Here is a 20342-nt window from a genome sequence, read left to right as displayed (position 1 = left end):
TGCGAATGTTACTACGACCGGGCGATATCGTTATTGGCGATCGATATCACGATCCTCTCTATCGTTTCTGCGCTGGACGATCCGGCGGCTTGAGCCCGATTGAACTTATAAAACGGAGTCACGGTTATATAGCACTGCACATACTGGCACATACTATCCTGGTTTTATCAGAGAGGAACTCTCTGGGGGCCAGTCAGTAAATTGATAAGGTTAGTCATTGTTTTGTCTTACATGCGATAACGTTCAGGTGGGCATCTCTTATCTCGTATCTCGTGTTATATATTTTTTTTTAGATCGCACGATTGCACACGATGTAAGCTGTTAATGGCCACTTCTGCAGTCTTAAGTATTTCGACAGGTTTAACTTAATGGTGGCACTTATAAAATTCCTAATTATCAAGAACGCGCTGAAAGTAAGAGATACATTTGAAACAGAACTGCGTTAAGGTCGGCTTATTTTGACAACGGTATGGAGTGCCTGGAGAGGATCGTTCATCCAGGATCATGGGTAAAGGAGAAGTATCAGGAGGTGCAGAAATTGTTGAACGAACGGGAGCCAAAGTGTGATGTTAATAAAATTTACGAGAGAAAAACCAAAGCTGCAGAGATTCTGATGGAGATACTAGAAGCACTTTTGCACTGCAAGGAGACTCTCTGCACTGTTGCAGCTGCAATAACTCATTTAAATATAGGTATATTACAGGCTGACCTGGAAGATACAGGACTGGCTACAGAATATTTGAAGAAGTGTATCGACTTGCTGGAAGGGAGTAAACTGACACCGGAAGGTGTTCTACCAGCTATAAGCGCTAACAATCAGCTGGGTCTAATTTCCGCACAGCGAGGCTCTTACGCGGAGGCTAAGGATTTTTTGAAGCAAGCGGAAGACCTTTACATTAAATTTACAGAAGACGTTAAACTCGATCCTATTCATATGGTGACCATTATAGGCATCGAGGAGATAGAGGGAGATCTGTGCGCCAAGAGCATTCTTGAGAAGCTCCACATGCTGACTTTGTATTATTTGGCGCAGGTGTGCCGCGAGCTGGACGACAAGTCTAACTTTGCTTTGTATTGCCACAGAACGTTGAGCAAGCAGCTGAGTCAAAATAAAATAACGCAAGATCTGGATTATGTCGATTGGGCCTTAAATGCTGCCACAATATCTCAGTTTTTTATAGAACAAGATAAATTTCCGCAGGCGAGGCATCACTTGGCTGCAGCGACCTACATATTGGAGAAGTACGCGGAAATCTTGAAAAGCAAGGGTACTAAAGAAACGAGCGAGAGGATAGCCGCGGAGTACGAAAATTACGAACACAGATCGGCAAACGTCGCTAGATGCTGGGCTAAATATGGCATTGGACTCTTGGTAGTGTCCAAGGAAAGATTGCTAAAAAAAGCCGAGCAGGAGGATCCGGATTCGACGCCGGTAAAAGCCCCCGACGACACTTACAAGTGTCTTCTTACCGAGATTCTGGAGGAAACGAGATTCGTGGAGCTGGAACCAGAATTGGAATCGATCACTAATGAAATCACGGATGCGTATCTGCTCGACTTCAACGACGCCAAGCCGGTGTTCCTGAACGTTCGGAAGTGGCTGGACAAGGCGAAAGAGTATTACACTTTCGAGAACCACGCGTCGGATTACGCTTGGATCTCTCAGGATCTGTCCCAAGCGTACAAATGCTTGGTATTTTACGAGGACAACGAGGACAGACAAGCGAGGATGCACAAACGACGAATAGACATCCTGGAGGAAGTGATTGAGGGCCTGTGCCCGCGGTATTATCGAGCCATCTGCAGGGAAATCTGGATTGAACTGGCGGAAACGTACTCGGAAATCCTCGACTTGAAGATCGACCGTTTGCAGGCGTCCAACGAAAAACCGACCCCGCAGATGATCGCCAAAATCGAACGCCTGGCGAAAAGCAGCATCAAGCACTACCAGTCGTTTCTGAACTCGCTGGAGACGAGTAAATCCGAAAGCGGAGTCGAGTCCTTCTCGGACGACCTGCTGTACTTGGCTCTGTACACTTATTTCCACGTAGGGAGACTGTTTAACAAAATTATAACTTCTGATACGCAGCAAAAAATAGAGAACATGCAGAGCAGCATCGACGCTTACAGCTTCGTCGTTAATTACTACAACAAGCATCCGGAGAAGCAGGAGAAGCTGGATAAATACGAATTTATTAAGTTATCCAAGGAATTTGTCACGCTGCTGCCGCTCACGTTAAACAGATTGAAACAGCAGCAAAGAAATCAATAATGCTGCTTCTTTTATTTTACATCTGTGTGAGAATGTATTTGTTTTATATTTTTCTGCTTAAGCAATTTTTGTATGAAAAGGTGTAACAGTCTAAAATGCAACCAGCTCGTCACCTCGTTTACGTGTTTTAATATGTACCATATTACTAATATAAAAAAAAAAAAAAAAACAATATAACGTTAATAAAACAAATACAGGTAGAATGATATATTATTCGTTGTTTCTCGACGTGTTTAAAGCACGTTAGTAATTAACGATAGAACGAAGTGTGTATCGTTTATAATTTTTAACCAATTATACAATATAGTATAATAAATATATGCACATACCTTTTATCTCAAGATTTCCCGTTTTTTTTAATCGAATTATTACACGTTCCATATTCAAATTCTTTTCTTCCAATATTATATTTTTATAATTTATACAATAAAAATTGTATTTCACCAGATTTCCTCGATTATTTCATTCATACTGTCCATGCATTGTTTTCCTAATTACCGCCTCGACGGAGCAAATTGATGACACCGTCCCGAGATCTCGAGAGTAGATGTCAGCACGTGTTTCCGCGGGTCGTCCGGAGCGGAGGGAGCTCGTAAGATCTTCGTCGATTCTCGCAGGGCCAACGGATCTCAGGCAGGTTTCAGTCAACTTTCGTCGTCGTTATTGTTCCTCGTTCGTTACGTCGTGGGTGAGAAATGGCGTCCCTGGCGGGTGTCCGGCTGCTGGCGAGGAACGCCGGTCTCAGGAGCTCCTTCAGCCGCCTACGTTGCGCGAGCGGCATGCTCGTCCATCAAATGCGAAACGGCGAGCAGAGGTTGCTGCATCACGTCGCGCGGGCCGCGCTTGTTCGGCCGCAGGTAATATTAACGGGCAGCCTGACAACACATGTGACTGATCGCCCCCGTCGTCGAGCGTGATCCTCGCAACACGCGCATTATGTAACTCAAAATGCCCGTGGTACTCTTGGGAAGACGCGCGACAACGTCACTGAAAGTTGTCGCGGCACGAGCGCCCGGGATCGGCTAAATTTTTGCCCGAGCTCGACGAGTCCGCATGTTTTGGTCAGCGCTCTTTCTATGCCGTTCACTATTTGCAAAGTTCAATTTTACTAAATACGATCTCGTTTTCCGTACGTTCACAGAGTTGTTTGAAAGATTGGTCGGCGGCGCAAGCGGTACTGCAATTGAATCTGGAGTTTGACTCGTATAGAAAAGGAGGAGAAGCCTTCTAAATAAGTGCTTGGGCTTTAGAAATATTGTAGAAAGCGCAAACAAAACTGCAGACCTCATCGAGTCTATTCTCTTGCATTTTTAATCTTTAGTTTATAGCACGGTCCTGTTTTAAAAAAATATATAATTGATTTCGTTAGTTTTACGTGCTTAAGAATTAATTTAAAGTGTATATTAAAAGATTATTTGATGCACATAGGTAAAATGCAATCGAGGATACTGTCAAGATGTTAAAGAAAAACCAAAATCAATTAAGGATATAGAGGAGCGCGTGTTGAAGGCAGTAGGCACTTATAACGAAACCGTTGCAGAAAAGGTTACCTAAAATCTGTTCTTTTTTTTTTCTGTAAAAAATTTTACAGGGCTTAAAGGACACACGCATCAAGCAGGTGCGTCAATACAGTCATAAGGATCCGCTAACCCTTGACCTTATCAAACAGCGGGTGCTCTTGGTTCTGAAACTTTATGACAAAATTGAAACCTCAAAGGTATTCGATAATCAGAGATGAGTATCCTTGAAATATTTATCAAGACATTTCTGTAGATGGCAATTGTTTCGCCGTAAGAAAATAATGCAGGAACAATCTTTAAAAAATTGCGTTTGCAAAATCTGCAAAAAGAAGCACATTGATTTTCTACATTGATTTAAAATTAATGATTTCTGCACGATGTAATTATCTTTGCTGCGTCCTTTTTGACGAAAATGTCTTGAGAAGTATTTCTTAAAACGAAGGGTAGTTGGTTAACACCTTGCTTGATCGTGGCGTCTACGTACATACTGACATGTGAATATTAATTTTTAATTCTTACTGGATATAATAATTTGCAGCGTTATTAAGAAATATATATAATAAAAAATATCTTACTCCTTATATAATATCGGATTAAAATATATTTCTTTTTCGACATCGTTTTTCGATGTATTTAATTGATTAATTTTGTTAGAAAGGCATGTCAGTTGTACAAGAAGCCCAGACGAAATTGAAACCTAATTTGACGAGATGTTAAAATTTTTAGTTAACTCTGGAGTCGCATTTCATGGACGACCTGGGGCTGGACTCTTTGGACCACGTCGAGATCATAATGGCAATGGAGGACGAGTTTGGTTTCGAAATTCCAGACATGGACGCAGAGAGGCTACTGAAACCCAAGGATATAGTGCGCTATGTTGCAGACAAGGAGGATGTATATGAATAACACGCCTTGAATTATCCTCGTTAATGTGGTTTTAGTCTACATCCACCGTTGTTTCAATTGGAAATAACGGATCACAGCGTCTTACTGTGCTGCCGTCATTGTTTTTTTTTTTTTTCTGTATATAGACCATTCATCATTATGTGAATAAAAGCTAAGCGAATTGTTACATCGAATTTATTTTGTATGCGAACATCCCAAAGAATTGTAGTGTTAAAAAAAAAAAAAAATATATATATATGTATACATATAGGATCTCTTATGTGATTCCGATATGAATTTTTGTTTTTGCCAAGCTGAATTTGCAAATTTGCAACAGATTTACAATTAATAGTTCACGACCGATCGATAAAGTAGTGATAGCGGGTGAACCGGCGATAAGTATATATCGTCGGTATCCGCGTATTGTCCGTAAAGGCCTTCACACACAAACACGTAATACGCATACAGTAAGAAAATCCTCCAATCGGAGTCGACTACTCCTCTCTACATTTTTCTACGCAAGACTGATCCATGTAACTCCAACTCCATATGGCCTCATTTGACGGATGCACGTGGTTTACCTTGAGGTGTTAGTAATATTGTCTGAATAAAATGCCGGTGGAGAACGAGGAAAACGTGAAGCTGTTTCAAACGATTGGCTTGAGCGAGCAAAAGGCCAAGGAAACTCTAAAAAATGCTAACGTCACGAGGAATCTCAAGCTGGCTATAAGCGAGGTTGGTGAGCATTCGCCGGCAAATTGTTTAGATCGAACGTAGAATGCCACCGCGTTTAGTTGTCAAAATTAATTAGAATATTAAATATAATATGATAGGTATTAAAGTATTAATGTACAATTACAGAATTTTTAATTAATTTTTTTTTTTTAGGCAACTAAACATGGCTCTGTTTCTCAAGATACTGGAGTTTTGTTGTACCATTTAGCTTCCAAGATCAAAAATCAGATTATAGATAAAATTCCATTTATTACTAATTATATAGTTGAAAAGAAACTTAATACTGTACAGAGAGTGGATGCTGCATTGGCTTACCTATTAACTAACGTGAACAATGATTTTAATGTAGCTAAATTTGAAGAATCTTGTGGCATAGGAATAGTAGTTTCACCCGAAGAAATAGAGGAAGAAGTAGAAAAGATTATAAAGGCACATAAAGATGAAATATTAGAAAAAAGGTAAATATTAACTATATTAAAATTATAAAGCATGCAAGACATTTTTTTTTTAAATTAAATATTTATAATTTATTTAAATAGATATCGCTTTAATTCTGGCCCATTAATGCAGCAAGTACGCAATATTTTAAAATGGGCAGATGGTAAAGCGATAAAAAATGAATTTGATATTCAACTTCTTGATCTATTGGGGCCAAAAGTTGATGCTGATCTTGCACCAATACCAAAACAAGTAAAACAGCCAAAGGAAAAGCAAGCAAAAGGAAAGAAACCAGAAATAATGAAAGAAGGTGAGCAATATATTCGCTACTGTTAAAAAAAAATATTATGTATGTTTGTATTTAATGAAAAATCGATAAATTTTCAGATCAGAAAGAAACATTGACTGGTGAAAAAGTTGGTGCTCAAACTATAAGTGAACTCATGAAGACCAAAGTTCATTTTCATAAGCCTGGGGAAAATTATAAAACTGACGGTTATATTGTGACACCAAATACACATGATCTTCTACAGAAACATTTAAAAGCCACTGGTGGCAAAGTAGTAACGAGATTTCCACCAGAACCCAATGGAATTTTGCATATTGGACATGCGAAAGCTATTAATATCAACTTTGGGTATGTATATTCTTGAATTTTGCAAATAAAATACGTTAAAGACATATGTGTTTAAAAACTATAGCTATACATTACAGATATGCTGCTGCTCACGATGGTATATGCTATTTACGATATGACGATACAAATCCTGAAAAAGAAGAGGAGAAATTCTTTGTTGGTATACGGGATATGGTGGAATGGCTCGGTTACAAACCATTCGCGATTACGCATTCTTCGGATTATTTCCAGCAATTGTACGACTGGGCTGTGGAACTTATAAAAAAAGATTTAGCTTACGTTTGTCATCAATCTAGCGAAGAAATGAAAGGTTTTAATTCTCCTCCGAGTCCTTGGCGTGATAGACCAATTGAAGAAAGTTTACAACTATTTAATGTAAAGAAAAATATTTAGTGGCTATTTTTTTATTTGGCTCTTAATCACTACATATATCTATATCTGTTTTTTGTCTCGAAAAAAATAGGATATGAAAGATGGTTTGCTGGAAGAAGGAGAAGCAACCTTGCGCATGAAAGTAACTTTAGAGGAAGGCAAGCAAGATCCTGTTGCATATAGAATAAAGTATTCACCACACCACCGAACTGGCGATAAATGGTGTATCTACCCCACTTACGATTACACACATTGCTTGTGCGATAGCATTGAAAATGTCACTCATTCTCTCTGCACAAAGGAATTTCAATCGCGAAGATCATCGTATTATTGGCTTTGCAATGCCCTGAACATTTACTGCCCCGTACAGTGGGAATACGGCCGAATGAATATCAATTATACTGTAGTTTCCAAAAGAAAAATTGCCAAATTAATACACGAAGGAATAGTAAACGATTGGGACGATCCAAGGTACAATACAAATAAAATAATTATAACGTTTGTATTTTACTAATGATATTTTACGTAATATTATGTACGTCAATTTTTTTTAGATTATTTACGTTGACTGCGTTACGTAGACGTGGATTTCCACCGGAAGCTATAAACAATTTTTGTGCTCAAATGGGTTTAACTGGTGCACAAACAACTATCGATCCTGTAACGTTGGAAGCAGCTGTTAGGGACGTTTTAAATTTGACTGCTGCCCGACATATGGTGGTTCTAGAACCTATCAAATTAACTATCAAAAATTTTCCTCAAGAAAATGCCATAAAGCTGACTGTACCCGATTTTCCTAACGAGTCAGAAAAGGGACGTCATGAAATTACGTTTGACGAAATCGTATATATTGAAGCCACGGATTTCAAAGAAGTATGCAATATATATTCCTATCTCTAATTAACATTTTTTTTAAAATATAATTATGATTTTATTCGGATAATGCTTGCAGATTCAGGAGAAAGATTTCAGACGCTTGACACCAAAGCAACCTGTAGGTTTAAAGCATGCAGGTGTCGTAATAACGTTTGAAAGTATTGAAAAGGATGCTAGTGGTAATATTACGAATATAATTGTCAGACAGGATCCTGTTTCAGAAAAAAATAAACCTAAGGCATTTATACATTGGGTATCTAATCCAGTATTGGCATCTGTTAGACTTTATGAGCGTTTGTGAGTAATGTTTATCAAATTATTAATTATAAAAATTTCGTACTGGTGGTATAATCCTAATTTTTCAGGTTCAAGCATAAAAATCCAGAAGATACAAATGAAGTTCCGCATGGATTTTTAAGCGATATTAATCCATCAAATAAAAAAGAAGTTGTAGCGTATATGGATAACAGTCTAGCTAAAACTGCAAAAGTATATGACAAATTCCAATTTGAACGTATAGGCTTTTTCTCTGTCGATCCTGACACCAAACCTAATAAGGTAAGCGTAAAAATACCGGCACACACGTCCATTGCATTAACACTTTTTATTTCAGATTGTTTTCAATCGTACTGTAACATTGAAAGAAGATACAGGAAAGATATGAATATATTTTTCAAGATATAATATTAATAAAAAGATCTCTACTAAAATGTCTACCGTTGTCACTTTTTCTACGTTTAAGCGAAATCGATGCTTTACTCTGCGATAGTAAAGTATTTTATTATTTTAGCTTTTTTTTTTTTAAACTGTATATTTTATTTCGCTATAGAATTTGCAAGAAGTATATTATTTATACATATTATACATATTATGGTCTTATCCATTTCAAATTGTTAAATTTTGCATGCATTTGATTTTGTGATAGTAATATTTTTACGAATAAAGAATAAATATATTTAAATAATTACGTGTATTATTTTGTGCCTATCAATTTATCATGCAGGATTCGTAAGTGGGGACCATATACTTAATATTTATGAAAGCATCTTCACCACCGTATCTTTCTAAAATTTCGAGCGTTTCTTGTATGATATCTGCTGCATTCTCTCCTCTTTGCTGAGAATAATCAATACCCTCCCCAAGATTTACTACAATCATAAAAAAAAATGTATACGTATAGAAATAGAAATGGTTAAGAATAAGGGCTTACCATTTCTATCTTTGAGTAAATTTGGAATGGGCAAAATTTGCCTAAAATACGGAACTAATGCTTCACCGACGCAATCCGCTGATCGCACTAAACGTTGAAGTGCTTTCATAGTAGTACAAATTATTTCGGGCATTCGTGTATTCAAGGCATCTAAAGAGTTTTTATTTTAATTATCACGGATTATATTTTCTTTACGTGAATTGTAAAACTTACTTTTAATAGGAATAATCAATTGTGGAACGACAGGTAGTATTTTTGGCCCGCCGCGCTCTAACATATCCGATATTCCTTGCTCTACCAAAAATTTATACGGCTGTTCCGTTTCGGTCAAACCATCGAAGAACATGGGTAAATAGTGATGGAAATCTAAGTCCTCTATGTCTACCTTCCAATTAATTTTCTGATCGTAGCCGTCGTTTTCTAAAGATATCGGAAATACGCCACGTTTGTAAAACTTTCTGAAAATTGACGGCTTTGGCGGACGAGGCTTGTATAATCCACACCGTGGAGGTTTCGCAACGACTGTATTTTCCTGAATTAAAATTGGCATTGTGTATTATAGACCTTTAATTTACTTTATATTTATCCCGATTTTATTACGTTATTAATGTCTTTTTATTAATTTTTTTATTACCTGCAATGCCTGGATAGTAAACGCTGGAACTACTCGTGGTTTCTTTTTCTTATATCGCAGTATATCTTTTCGTACCTCTGTCCAGAATTCTTTTTCATTCACCATTTTAATGCCTAATAATTCCTTTTCGATACTAAATTCTAATTATATGTTAAACATTTTCAATCGAATATTAAAAGAGGTTATACGTTCGAAAATGTAGATTAAAACAAATTTAGGTCAAACAACTGTTTCTTAGCAACAAACCTCTTTGCATCTTTATATAACAGATAGATACAAGTGTTACTATATGAATACGTATTTTAATTATTACTAGAACACACTATGAGCACGCCTCGCGTGCGCTATTTTTTGAAGGGTCGTACGCGTCATTATAATGGGGTAATCTATAATCGACGACATGTTATCGGTTCAAGAGATCTAATTATAAGCTACGAAAAATAATCATGCGACTTACCACTCTGCATGAGCTTCAGCGGAGTTGTGGAATTCTGCCGGTGACTGTAACATAAAGAGGAAAATATTAATGTAGACATGTTAGTTAGTTTATAAATTTAGCAAAAAAAAAAGGAAAAGCTTTTTCTTTTTTAATTTAATTTAAAAAATTGATATTTACCTATAAGTTGCTCCGCCGATGTATGATGCCCCCCGGGCCTGCTCCTCCTCTCAGATGGGACGTGACGAGCCATCCTTCCGCGCACTGGACACTCGCGAGATAGTCCGCGACACTCCCGACCGTCTCAAATCCTCGAAACCGACACGAGAAATGGGCTACGACGCACGGATGCCTCGACATTTCGTTTCGAACTCGAACCGCGTGCTCGACGTGTCCTAGTAATACGCAGCAGCACGAGTCACCTAGTCTGTTACCAACTCACGATCAGGCGATCAATGGAGCGCTGTGATTGGTCGGCGCGCTAGGGTTTTCTGTCACCCCAAACGAGAGAATCAATCAGAGGATGCGCTATTTTTCGAAAGATTCATTGTCGGCGAAATAAACGACGCCGATAATTTGCACCAAGGATTCACAAATTGTTATATCTACAAATAATTTCTATATTTATACGTACAATAAAAAATAATACAAATTGTACAGTAAAATATTTTACTGACACTAGGTCTGCAATGTTGAACGGGATCGTACTTGTTGAAGTCGTTTTCCAGAATGGAGTGGCTTGTGAAACTGTGGATCATCAAATAAAAGTTCCCTTTTCCTTGGTTCATTTTTATCTGCTGTATGTAATTATTAAGGAAAATTATGTATGTATGTTAAATATGTGCATGCATTATTTTTTTCGTATTAAATATATAATAATTAATTATTTGCATATACATGTATGTATATGCATAAACGTAATATAAAAAGGATATTTATGAAGTAGCTTAAAAATTCCTGTGCCTAGCGGAACTGGAATACCCATTATAATTGATTCCGATACACCACATATAATGTCTTTTTGACCATAATAAGCCGCATCAAATAGATGATCCGCTGTTTTCTCAAACTGTAAACGAATAACTAATTTATAAAAAGTTTCAAATTTCCTCATAACATTAATCGAATTAAAAAATTCTTGTAACTATGCTTTTTACTTAATATTTTTATATATTGTTAAAAGCACTGTAAAAGAAATGGATAAAATAATAAAAAATCTTACCGATGCCAAGTTTAAAACCGATTCTTTCATTTTCGCTAACCCTTGTCTCGTAATACCAAGCACTTCTCCTCTGCTAGTCATTAAATCTGCCAAAAGCATTAAATGACGATGATCAATACTGATTCCGTGATTTTCCATTACCAATTTAATTTCTGACATGATAGTCGTTCTCGCTGCTTCTATTCCGAGTGTATTAAATACCTAAGAGAGAGTAAAAGAGATGTAAGACTTTTTAAATATTAGCATAGTTTTTTTAACTTACTTCTATTGTATTATTCGACTTCGTTTTTTCGCCAAGAATACCATGCGTTGCCATAACTTCTCTAAAATTATCTCCTTCAACAAACAGTGAAAATTTCATTTGACCACCAAGGTTTTCACTATGTACAACTACTCTATTAATTGATGGCAAGCCCTACAAATAAAAATTAATGTTAATACGCACACGTTATATATTCTATATTACAAAATAAATTTATTACTGTATATTTTTTAATTATACCTTTATTACAACATTTGGAATAGCCTCTGTCAAATGACGAAATGGAAAATTCGAATTTTCTTTTTGATGATTTGGTCGAATAAGAATAGTTGACTCGGTTACCATTTCTATATTCTTTGATGTTAACTTCAATTTTGAAGTGCAAAGTCTAAAAAAATTATAAATTACTTTGATTTTATAAAACACACTAACTTAAATTAATTATCGTAGCAAAATAAATATATTAAACTTTCAAACATACTTACGAATAACTTATAGATCTAACATCAACTTCTAATTTTAACAATTTAATTCTATCGATATCTAATTTTATTATAAGGAAATGATCATCAGGCAGGTACACTTCTTCGATATACTCAGCTACATCTCCCAGAGTTGTCTTTTCAAGTCTTGCTTTTACTCTTTCGGCAAATTCAGCATCTGTATCATTGACCTGCAAAATAAAAAATTAGTCAAGATTGTACAGAATATAGAACACGTGTGGTCAAAATAATTATTTACCAGCGTCGCTGTTATTATGGGGGTACTGATTTTCGGACTCGCGTTAATAATTTCTTTAATACGCGGCACACCCTGTGTGATGTTCATAGCCGCTACACCAGCAAAATGGAACGTTTTAAGTGTCATCTGAGTTCCAGGCTCACCTATACTTTGCGCGGCGAGTGCACCTACAGCAGTGCCCGGTTCTATTTTAGCTCTCATATATTTTTCTTTGCACGTGTGAATAAACTCTACTAATTGCGAAACGGTAACTCGTTCAATTTGTGAGATTACCGGGGAATTCGATACAATGTTTTGTCGATTCGCTATCTTTCGCGCTACTGATTTTAAAAATGCACTGCAAAAAAAAAAAAACAATTCGTAAAAATTTAAAAAATATTACAACTCGTTGCATATCACATATTTATCGTGTATTATCTTACGTTAGTTCTTGTTTAAATTCGTTGCTCAGACAATCGTACTCTTCAGAGGATAGCATTTCTTTTGTGGCATTTATTACACTGACAGCGTCTAAAGGTTTTTCCGATTTATAAGGCATTTTTGCTCTCACATGATCATATACTCTTTTATAATCCACAGGACAATCGTTACCTAAAAATATATGCAGTAACGTGCATGTATTATCCCATTTACATAAAATGCAGAATAATATACATATACATACCTTCCATATACGTAGGATCTAATCCGTCTCCACCATATGGAACTTGTATGATATCGCGCATCGAGTTGCGCACTGTCATATCATAATGGATACACAAATCTTCTAAACTCTTAATTAATCGCCTTTGCATATATCCAGTTTCTGCAGTTTTTACAGCGGTATCTGTGAGACCTTCCCGACCACCCATTGCGTGAAAGTAAAATTCCTTAGACACTAATCCGGAATAAAATGAATTTTCCACAAAACCTTTAGCATCTGGTGTTCTTAATCGTGCTAAAACATGAGGTAATGCACGATTTTCGAATCCATTCGGTACTCTACGTCCGTTGATAGCTTGCTGGCCTACACAAGCTAAAAAAAAAATTATCAAATAATATTAAAACAACAAGAATAGCAATATATTTATAAGTATATTTATAAGATTACTTGTACATACCAATCATTTGCGAAATGTTAATGAAACTACCCTTACTTCCACAGAGTGCCATAATTAATGGAGTGTTAGTTGGATGTAGTTCCTTTAAACATGCTTTTCCAACGTTATCACGAATTACCGAAAGTTCGTTCAATATTTTCGTTTCTAATGTTTCTTCTTCCGAACATCCGGGTTGGCAAACGAGAAGACCTTTTTCCATTTGTTGAATATACTCGTTGCATGTAGAATAACTAAAATAAAAGATTTTTAATTTAGAAATATTGCTTACTTGTTTAAAACAGAGTTAATATTAAATTTGAAATTATTCATACTGAGTGTTTAACGCTTTTTCTTTAGCTCGAAGAAGGCCTTGACTTGGTATAAGATCCCCAATACCGAGAGAAATTCCTCTCTCAAAATTAAAATGATTTGTTATTCTGGTTAAACGCCACATGGCTGTAATAGCAACATCCTCACCCCAGTCACGTAATAAAACGTAAAATATATTTTGTTTCGATCCTGAACCCAATACAGCTTTATCCATTGTTCCCGCCAGAAGCTCAGAATTACGAATAATAACATCTGTAGATTTAATTTGATCATTTAACAAACGTTAATATTAAATAATATTATAATAAAAATTACTACTTACAAGAATCATTAACACACAATTCTTCTCCAGTGGTATACATTTTGCCTTTTGTTTTTAAATTTGCTTTAACAGGACATTCCTCATTTGGTCGCATAATTAGACTAAATATTTGTTTGCCGGTCCATAATCTCGCCGGTTTCATGATTGCGGGTGGAGGAAGAGTTACAACCATGGAAGCATCTGGACCGGCTAAGAGACAAAGAGCTAATCTTGCTTGTTCTATTTGAAGGAAGGTGTCCTTTTGCGTTAAAAGATAAGCGCCAGTGATAAAATCTTGCGTCGCTGCTATCAATAATTCACCATTGCGAGGTGTAACTAAATTTGATTTATTCTATAAATAAATAAAAAAAATCAACGAAGTGTTTTTATATATTCAATTCTGTATAAATAATTCTACAAAATAAATTAGAAATAATTTACCGCTAGCAAAACTAATGCTTCTGCTCTAGCTTCTTCAGTTTGAGGAAGGTGAAGATTCATTTCGTCTCCATCAAAATCTGCGTTATAAGGTGTACATACGCATTCGTTGAATCTGAACGTTCGATGCTCCAATACTTTGGTTCTGTGTGTCATTATGCTTAATTTATGTAAAGATGGCTAAACAAAACACAAGATTATATTAAATAATATACATACAATTAATGAATAGCAGTTTATTTTAAATAACTTACTTGTCGATTGAACAGTACTAAATCGTCGTCTCTAAGATGCCTCTCAACAATGTCGCCATACTGTAAAAGTGTAATTAATATATTAAAGGTTTGATACATATCTTAAAAAATAAAATTATATTAATATATAAAAATTACTTGTAAGTCTTGAGCGTATTTATTCCGATCAACAACGTATTTAAGATAATATCGCCTGTTGTATTGTGAGGCTCCTTTTAATATATAGTTTGCTCCAGGATATGTATCTGAACCATTTCTAACTAATTTTTGCATTAATTCCATATTCCACGGAGTTACCCGTTCAGGATACGTTAAAGTCTTTGCAACATGGATAGGTACACCAACCTGTAAAATTATTTAATATTATCAGATTTTATAGTATTATTGGTCAGTTTAAACTTGGCATAAGACTTACTTGATCTATTCTGAGATTTGGATCAGGTGAAATTACTGTACGAGAAGTAAAATCAACACGTTTACCAGACAAATTACCTCGGAAACGACCTTGTTTTCCTTTCAATCTTTGTACTATACCTCTGCCAAATTTTTTAGGCTAAAAGAACATCAATGTGTGTTAAAGAAAAGACCTTTTTTTAGATATTTTTTTAAAAACTTACTTGCATATGTAGAGGTATTCCAGACATTTCGCTATTAATGTAAAGACCACAATGTAACTGAAGGAAATCCCATTGTTCCATATACATATTTATACTAACACCTTTACGCTGATGAATAACATCATTAATAAGAGCTATTTCTGCCAGTTTCATTGTCAAATAATCCTCATTTGTACCAGCTTTTAAGTCGGATAAAACGCTAGGTCTAATACAAACTGGTGGCACATGCATTCTTGTTAGTATTAAATCAACTGGTGTTGCACAGTCGGGATTCATTAATAATAGACACATATCGCCCGTCGGAATTCTACTAAAAAGTTCTCGAACCTTAAAAAATATTAATACAATATAAAATTTTAAGCATTATACATATAAAATATATATAAAATGTTTACAACATTATTTTATTAAACCTACCACATTTGGATATAGAGTTTGATCAAATACAGATCTATAATTTTGTTCTATTATACTTTTCAATTCTGAATCATTCTCCATCTTTGAAGCTATTTCCGCTAATTTTTCTTGAATAATAGGATCAGTCTTTTTTAAATTTTTGTACTTTTCGTGTACTATTTTGAGAAAACCAGCTTTTTTTACAGGACCATTATTTTCTTTACAATTTGGACATTCATTTTTCTTTTTTGCTTTTTCCCAGATTTGTTTACGCAATGCTTTCCGTCTTAAATATTCTAAATTTGGATTTTGTATTTTGCGCCAAAAATGTCTCCTTTCTTCTTGTGTCAACAAAACGTGTGCACATCTCTGTAAAATTTTTTAGTACATAGTAAAATTAGCAAAATTATTAAATCTCAATAAAATAAGATTTAAAGTAATATATAATATTACCTTGCATATGGTCTGCAAAATCTGGATGATAGATCTGAAATAGCCAACGTGAAAAACTGGTAGTTGTAGATTTATATATCCAAAATGTCCTACACAGTCATTCAGATTTCTATTGCATGTCTCACAATTAATTCCTGTACAGCTTATTCCCTGTAAATAAAATTCACAATTCTAAGCAATTCTGTCCAGGTAAAGACAATATAAAACTATATAATTTTTAATACCATGCGTTTGTCAAGGACTCCATATAGTGCTGGAGTATGCTTTGGGTCTTCATTGTACAAGTTTTTAGTGATCACCTCTACACTGGCTTGCATGTGCATGTCATTCATGCTATCCACTCCAAAAGTTATATGGGAGCTAAATACAAAAGACAAATTTAAATAAACCACACATAATGCTTATGTTCAATCAACATTATTATTTACTTGAGAAAAAAATAATAAATGTACATACACTTCGCTGGCGACATTAGTCTCCCTGAACTGTTCCTTCACCATGTTTGATTTTTGTAAATATACCTGCAAATAAATTATTGAATAAACTATTTCTTATACCTCTATCCTCTTTCGATAAAAATTCGAAATAGGCTACATTCGCTCGAAAAAAAAAAATTTTTGATTACGTTCTTCACCACGTGTTTTAACCTAGAAACATTACGGACAAGTTGTTAGCAATTTTTACCTTTCACGTACGTTTATAGCATTAATGTGATCAATGGAAAATTGTAGATAAACATTTATGTAGAATATAAAATAACTCCTTTTAACTCTTGAAAGGAAATAGAAACTTGCTTTCTCGAAAAGAAACGTGATCGTTAGCAGCCGAAAAACCTAACCGCGTCTGACCGCGTCCAATTACTACTTCGTAGTCTTCGTACTACTTACAGGAGTTACAGGTTCGGTTACTGGAAGAAATAACAATTGATATAGAACTGATTTATCGTTGGTTCGTACTACACTTTTTTTTTTTTTTTGCGTAGAAGAAAATACGGTTTACGCACACGCGATGGCCGGTCACGTATTTTATCTAATTTAATTTAATTTAATTTTAAAATGTTTGATTTATCGTTTAGTCGCATCTAGTTTACACGTATGTTACTTAATTTTGTTTAATTTTGCTTAATTTAATTTTATTTTATTTTATCTTATTTTATTTTATTTTACTTGTAATAGATTACGTATGATTAAATGAATATCACACGCATGCGTATTAGTTACTTTTCGAAGAACGGATTGGAGCACGGAATAATCGGAGCACAGCAGAGCATTTAACAGCAGCATTCGGGAAGTGTGGTGAGGTGTTTCGTACAGAGAAAATAAAGGAGATCGTTGTGTCGGCGACCAGATTTACGGAGTGTGATTTTTAGACTGCGCGAGGTTACAATTTCGCTAAAAGAATGGCTTATACCGCGACATGCACGTTTCTGGCGGTGTTTTTACTCTTGATAGAAACAGGTGAGGTTAACGCGCGACGACACACTTTGGGTGGGGCATATTTATCCTCGGTTTCTTGTAATTGTCTCATTTTAGGCGTACTTATAAAGAACTGACATAACATAATTAATCCTACAATTTCCGTCAAATTTTTCAGGACAGAAATCTATCATTTTTTACGATGTATAATATGAGATACATATGGAGAATCAAAATACTATACGTATAGAATAAGAAAAATTGTTTGCGCAAACTTCATGCTTGAGAAAGTTAATTAAATGATTACTGAGAGGCAGCTTTAACTTTAGATATCATATTTTTTTTAGCAACAGTTAAATGGAGTATTTAATTATGTTATAAAGTAATTTTTTTATATTTTAAGACTTATTGTTGGGATTATTAATTATAAAAATTAATTTAATTAAAAACTGATTAACTCAGCTTATGAGAAACATTTAACTATCTTAAAAAAAAAGTGTACTTCTGAAGTTAAGGATTTCTTTCTTAAAAGAGAACAATAATAACATTTTTTTGCAGTATTTAAAGTTTGCATTACGTTATAAATTAATTGTAGCGTTTACTGTTCTCCATTTGATGCACGGCTGAGCAACAAAATCATATAAGATAGTTTCTTTTACGAAAGTTTAACAAAGCTATATTCTTACCTAGGATACGGTATACGATGCTACCAATGTAATAGCACCAGCAACGAATATCCATTTCAGTGCAATGAATTTTTGACGAGCGACATGGACCTTCAACCTGAATCATGCGATGACGTTTACGGAGCAAAATATTGTGTCAAGCACATAGGTCGCTTCGAGGGTAAACAGCAATGAAGACATTCTATACAGCCTTTGCTTGGGAGACTAACGTATTGGTGGCAAGGGGAAAATTAATTAACTCTTCTAACACATTTTATACAGCCTTTGCTTGGAAGACACATGGTGGTGGCACAAGGATAATTAATTCTTCTAACAAACATTTTATATAGATATTTTATGTAGATTCATCAAGCATGCTGGTGCTCCTGTGTTAACAATCAACTTCTTTCCAGATATCTTTATGTCGGAAACATATTAATACACTTAAAATATCTTAGGGCGCATTATCAAACGAGTCGACTCACCATAAACGGTTTTTCACATTGCGAAAAATTCATCTAGCGATTAAAACTTGATTTATATTATTGCAGTAAATCATAATCGTTTTTAACGACGTAATCTAAGACGTACATTTTAGAATTGTTCACAATTTTTATTTTACGAAGTATCATTGAAACTTGTTAAACATTAATCGCCGTGTAGTTTCGTTTAGAAATTTAATGAATGCTTTCTCAATTAAGCAATGGCCTTGGATTGCTATCAGTGCACGTCGGCGGATGAATGGAAATGCATGGATAGCGCATTGGTTAAAACTTTCTTGATGCCGAGAAATTGTAGTCATGTGTACGGGGCGATTTATTGCATCCAATCAATCGGCCGTTACGGAGGTTTTTATACATTAACATTGCGTTTGTTTTTTTTCTTTTTTTTTTTTTTGCCATTTTTTAAATCATTTTTTTACTATTTTTTTTACCATTTTACCAATGTGCACGAGTGGTCTTTTCTAAATCACCTTATGTGAAAAGAATCACTTATCAAAAACGGAGGAGGGTTAATTTTTACATTATTTTAATTAAAAATATTATAATATTAAAATTAACATTTACACACCACGCTTTTTCTGTTATCGATTAAACATATATATGCACGCACGTTTAAAGTTCACCTACGTATTTATTTTTGAAATACTTTTACATTCAAATTAACAAAAAGAATTTTAAATATGGAAACTTCAAAGTAAAAGAGCAGTTACTTTACCGATGTTGCATGTTTCAAGCGTTTCTGTTTTAATTTTTCTTTGACCGTATCATTTACGAGACGAATATATTGTATAGTTAATTTTATATCTGGATACAGGTGGCATTGGTACAAAACGATTTTGTTCGTCCGTGCACATGGGAAACTATTGCGATTACGTAAAACAGCCTGGTGATAAGCTGATTTATCGTACTTGTGTTTTTACTTGTTCCGAGGATGGATGTAACTCAGCGATATCCTTCGTACCGAGCACGACATATACATGGATCATGCCAGCGAGTTTAGTGGTAGTCTGGAAAAAGTTATTTCACAGGTAGAAATTTCTCTAAGAGCTTGATAGTTAAGTGCCTGACAAATTTATCGTTTGTTATCGTCTGACCACTGCCAGTACCGTTTCAAACATTATAAAGTATGGAATTTATAAATGTGAGATATTTTAATATGGGTAAAATGTAATAATCTTAATTATACTTTTTTGCAATTTTATATGCCCCTGTAATGGGATTGCTTTCTCTCTATCGCTAGCCTAAAATTTGAATATTCAGTGAAATAGAATTTTAAGAAGCATTACTATTTTGAGATTCCTTTTCTACATAATTTTAAATATGTTTTTAATATAAAATCAAGGATATATGTATCTCATTATTTTTAGGATAGTAGTATATTATATATATTTTAATAATATGTAGATTAACAAAACAATATGAATTTAAGTGAAATATATCCGTCCATTTGACTCAGAAACAGAACATTCTAAAAGAATATTATATAATTAAGATATACTAATTTATTGGAAAAAAAAAAATATATATTGCACTTTTGTATTTTTACTGTGTACTAATAAAATAATTATAAATTGATTATTTATGCGTAAATTTTGCAATCAAAATATTTTTGCTTATGTATTTATAATACACGTTTTTATATATGTATAAT

At 34.7% G+C, this 20342-nt stretch overlaps 6 protein-coding genes across 10 annotated transcripts; 4 read left to right on the top strand and 2 right to left on the bottom strand.

Annotated features, from left to right (window-relative positions):
* The first annotated feature begins 33 nt into the window (after nucleotides 1-33).
* On the top strand, nucleotides 34-2449 carry LOC139104268 (KIF-binding protein). The gene is made up of 2 exons (XM_070659646.1): nucleotides 34-209; nucleotides 294-2449. The coding sequence occupies exon 2, from the start codon at nucleotides 470-472 to the stop codon at nucleotides 2270-2272; it is 1803 nt and encodes a 600-aa protein (XP_070515747.1). The 5' UTR covers nucleotides 34-209; nucleotides 294-469; the 3' UTR covers nucleotides 2273-2449.
* A 382-nt stretch (nucleotides 2450-2831) lies between these two features.
* On the top strand, nucleotides 2832-4864 carry Nd-acp (NADH dehydrogenase (ubiquinone) acyl carrier protein). 2 transcript variants are annotated; one of them, XM_070659710.1, is made up of 3 exons: nucleotides 2832-3129; nucleotides 3864-3989; nucleotides 4519-4864. In XM_070659710.1, exons 1-3 carry the CDS (start codon nucleotides 2968-2970, stop codon nucleotides 4696-4698), a joined length of 468 nt encoding a protein of 155 aa, XP_070515811.1. In that variant the 5' UTR covers nucleotides 2832-2967; the 3' UTR covers nucleotides 4699-4864. The 2 variants fall into 2 exon arrangements, with proteins under 2 accessions (XP_070515811.1, XP_070515812.1); XM_070659711.1 differs by lacking the exon at nucleotides 3864-3989 and adding an exon at nucleotides 3701-3817.
* A 109-nt stretch (nucleotides 4865-4973) lies between these two features.
* Glnrs (Glutaminyl-tRNA synthetase) lies at nucleotides 4974-8699 on the top strand. Its single transcript, XM_070659643.1, has 10 exons — nucleotides 4974-5412; nucleotides 5566-5870; nucleotides 5952-6160; nucleotides 6238-6487; nucleotides 6565-6862; nucleotides 6951-7330; nucleotides 7414-7732; nucleotides 7812-8032; nucleotides 8101-8293; nucleotides 8349-8699. Exons 1-10 carry the CDS (start codon nucleotides 5290-5292, stop codon nucleotides 8397-8399), a joined length of 2349 nt encoding a protein of 782 aa, XP_070515744.1. The 5' UTR covers nucleotides 4974-5289; the 3' UTR covers nucleotides 8400-8699.
* A 23-nt stretch (nucleotides 8700-8722) lies between these two features.
* LOC139104294 (parkin coregulated gene protein) lies at nucleotides 8723-10546 on the bottom strand. The gene is made up of 5 exons (XM_070659704.1): nucleotides 10196-10546; nucleotides 9580-10080; nucleotides 9159-9477; nucleotides 8946-9095; nucleotides 8723-8883 (listed from the first exon to the last, which is right to left on the bottom strand). Exons 2-5 carry the CDS (start codon nucleotides 9682-9684, stop codon nucleotides 8723-8725), a joined length of 735 nt encoding a protein of 244 aa, XP_070515805.1. The 5' UTR covers nucleotides 9685-10080; nucleotides 10196-10546.
* A 65-nt stretch (nucleotides 10547-10611) lies between these two features.
* LOC139104259 (DNA-directed RNA polymerase III subunit RPC1-like) lies at nucleotides 10612-17196 on the bottom strand. Of its 3 annotated transcripts, none has more exons than XM_070659630.1 (22): nucleotides 16996-17196; nucleotides 16565-16629; nucleotides 16333-16468; nucleotides 16109-16258; nucleotides 15677-16024; nucleotides 15260-15586; nucleotides 15058-15195; nucleotides 14781-14987; nucleotides 14643-14702; nucleotides 14392-14568; nucleotides 13972-14302; nucleotides 13652-13901; nucleotides 13341-13570; nucleotides 12905-13255; nucleotides 12663-12831; nucleotides 12241-12577; nucleotides 11985-12172; nucleotides 11740-11887; nucleotides 11500-11652; nucleotides 11238-11438; nucleotides 10951-11084; nucleotides 10612-10814 (listed from the first exon to the last, which is right to left on the bottom strand). In XM_070659630.1, the coding sequence occupies exons 2-22, from the start codon at nucleotides 16606-16608 to the stop codon at nucleotides 10694-10696; spliced, it is 4200 nt and encodes a 1399-aa protein (XP_070515731.1). In that variant the 5' UTR covers nucleotides 16609-16629; nucleotides 16996-17196; the 3' UTR covers nucleotides 10612-10693. The 3 variants fall into 3 exon arrangements, with proteins under 3 accessions (XP_070515731.1, XP_070515732.1, XP_070515733.1); XM_070659631.1 differs by lacking the exon at nucleotides 16996-17196 and adding an exon at nucleotides 16793-16982; XM_070659632.1 differs by lacking the exon at nucleotides 16996-17196 and adding an exon at nucleotides 16804-16982.
* Nucleotides 17197-17358: 162 nt separating this feature from the next.
* On the top strand, nucleotides 17359-20341 carry Bou (glycosylphosphatidylinositol anchored membrane protein boudin). Of its 2 annotated transcripts, XM_070659706.1 has the most exons (4): nucleotides 17359-17565; nucleotides 18214-18369; nucleotides 18890-19036; nucleotides 19506-20341. In XM_070659706.1, the coding sequence occupies exons 1-4, from the start codon at nucleotides 17508-17510 to the stop codon at nucleotides 19721-19723; spliced, it is 579 nt and encodes a 192-aa protein (XP_070515807.1). In that variant the 5' UTR covers nucleotides 17359-17507; the 3' UTR covers nucleotides 19724-20341. The 2 variants fall into 2 exon arrangements, with proteins under 2 accessions (XP_070515807.1, XP_070515808.1); XM_070659707.1 differs by lacking the exon at nucleotides 18890-19036.
* Nucleotide 20342: the final 1 nt, after the last annotated feature.

Source organism: Cardiocondyla obscurior, linkage group LG07, assembly GCF_019399895.1.
Source record: "Cardiocondyla obscurior isolate alpha-2009 linkage group LG07, Cobs3.1, whole genome shotgun sequence".
In the NCBI taxonomy this organism is placed as follows: domain Eukaryota; kingdom Metazoa; phylum Arthropoda; class Insecta; order Hymenoptera; family Formicidae; genus Cardiocondyla; species Cardiocondyla obscurior.
The sequence above is the reverse complement of the archived record's forward strand: the minus strand, read 5'-3'. Positions and strand labels throughout refer to the sequence as shown.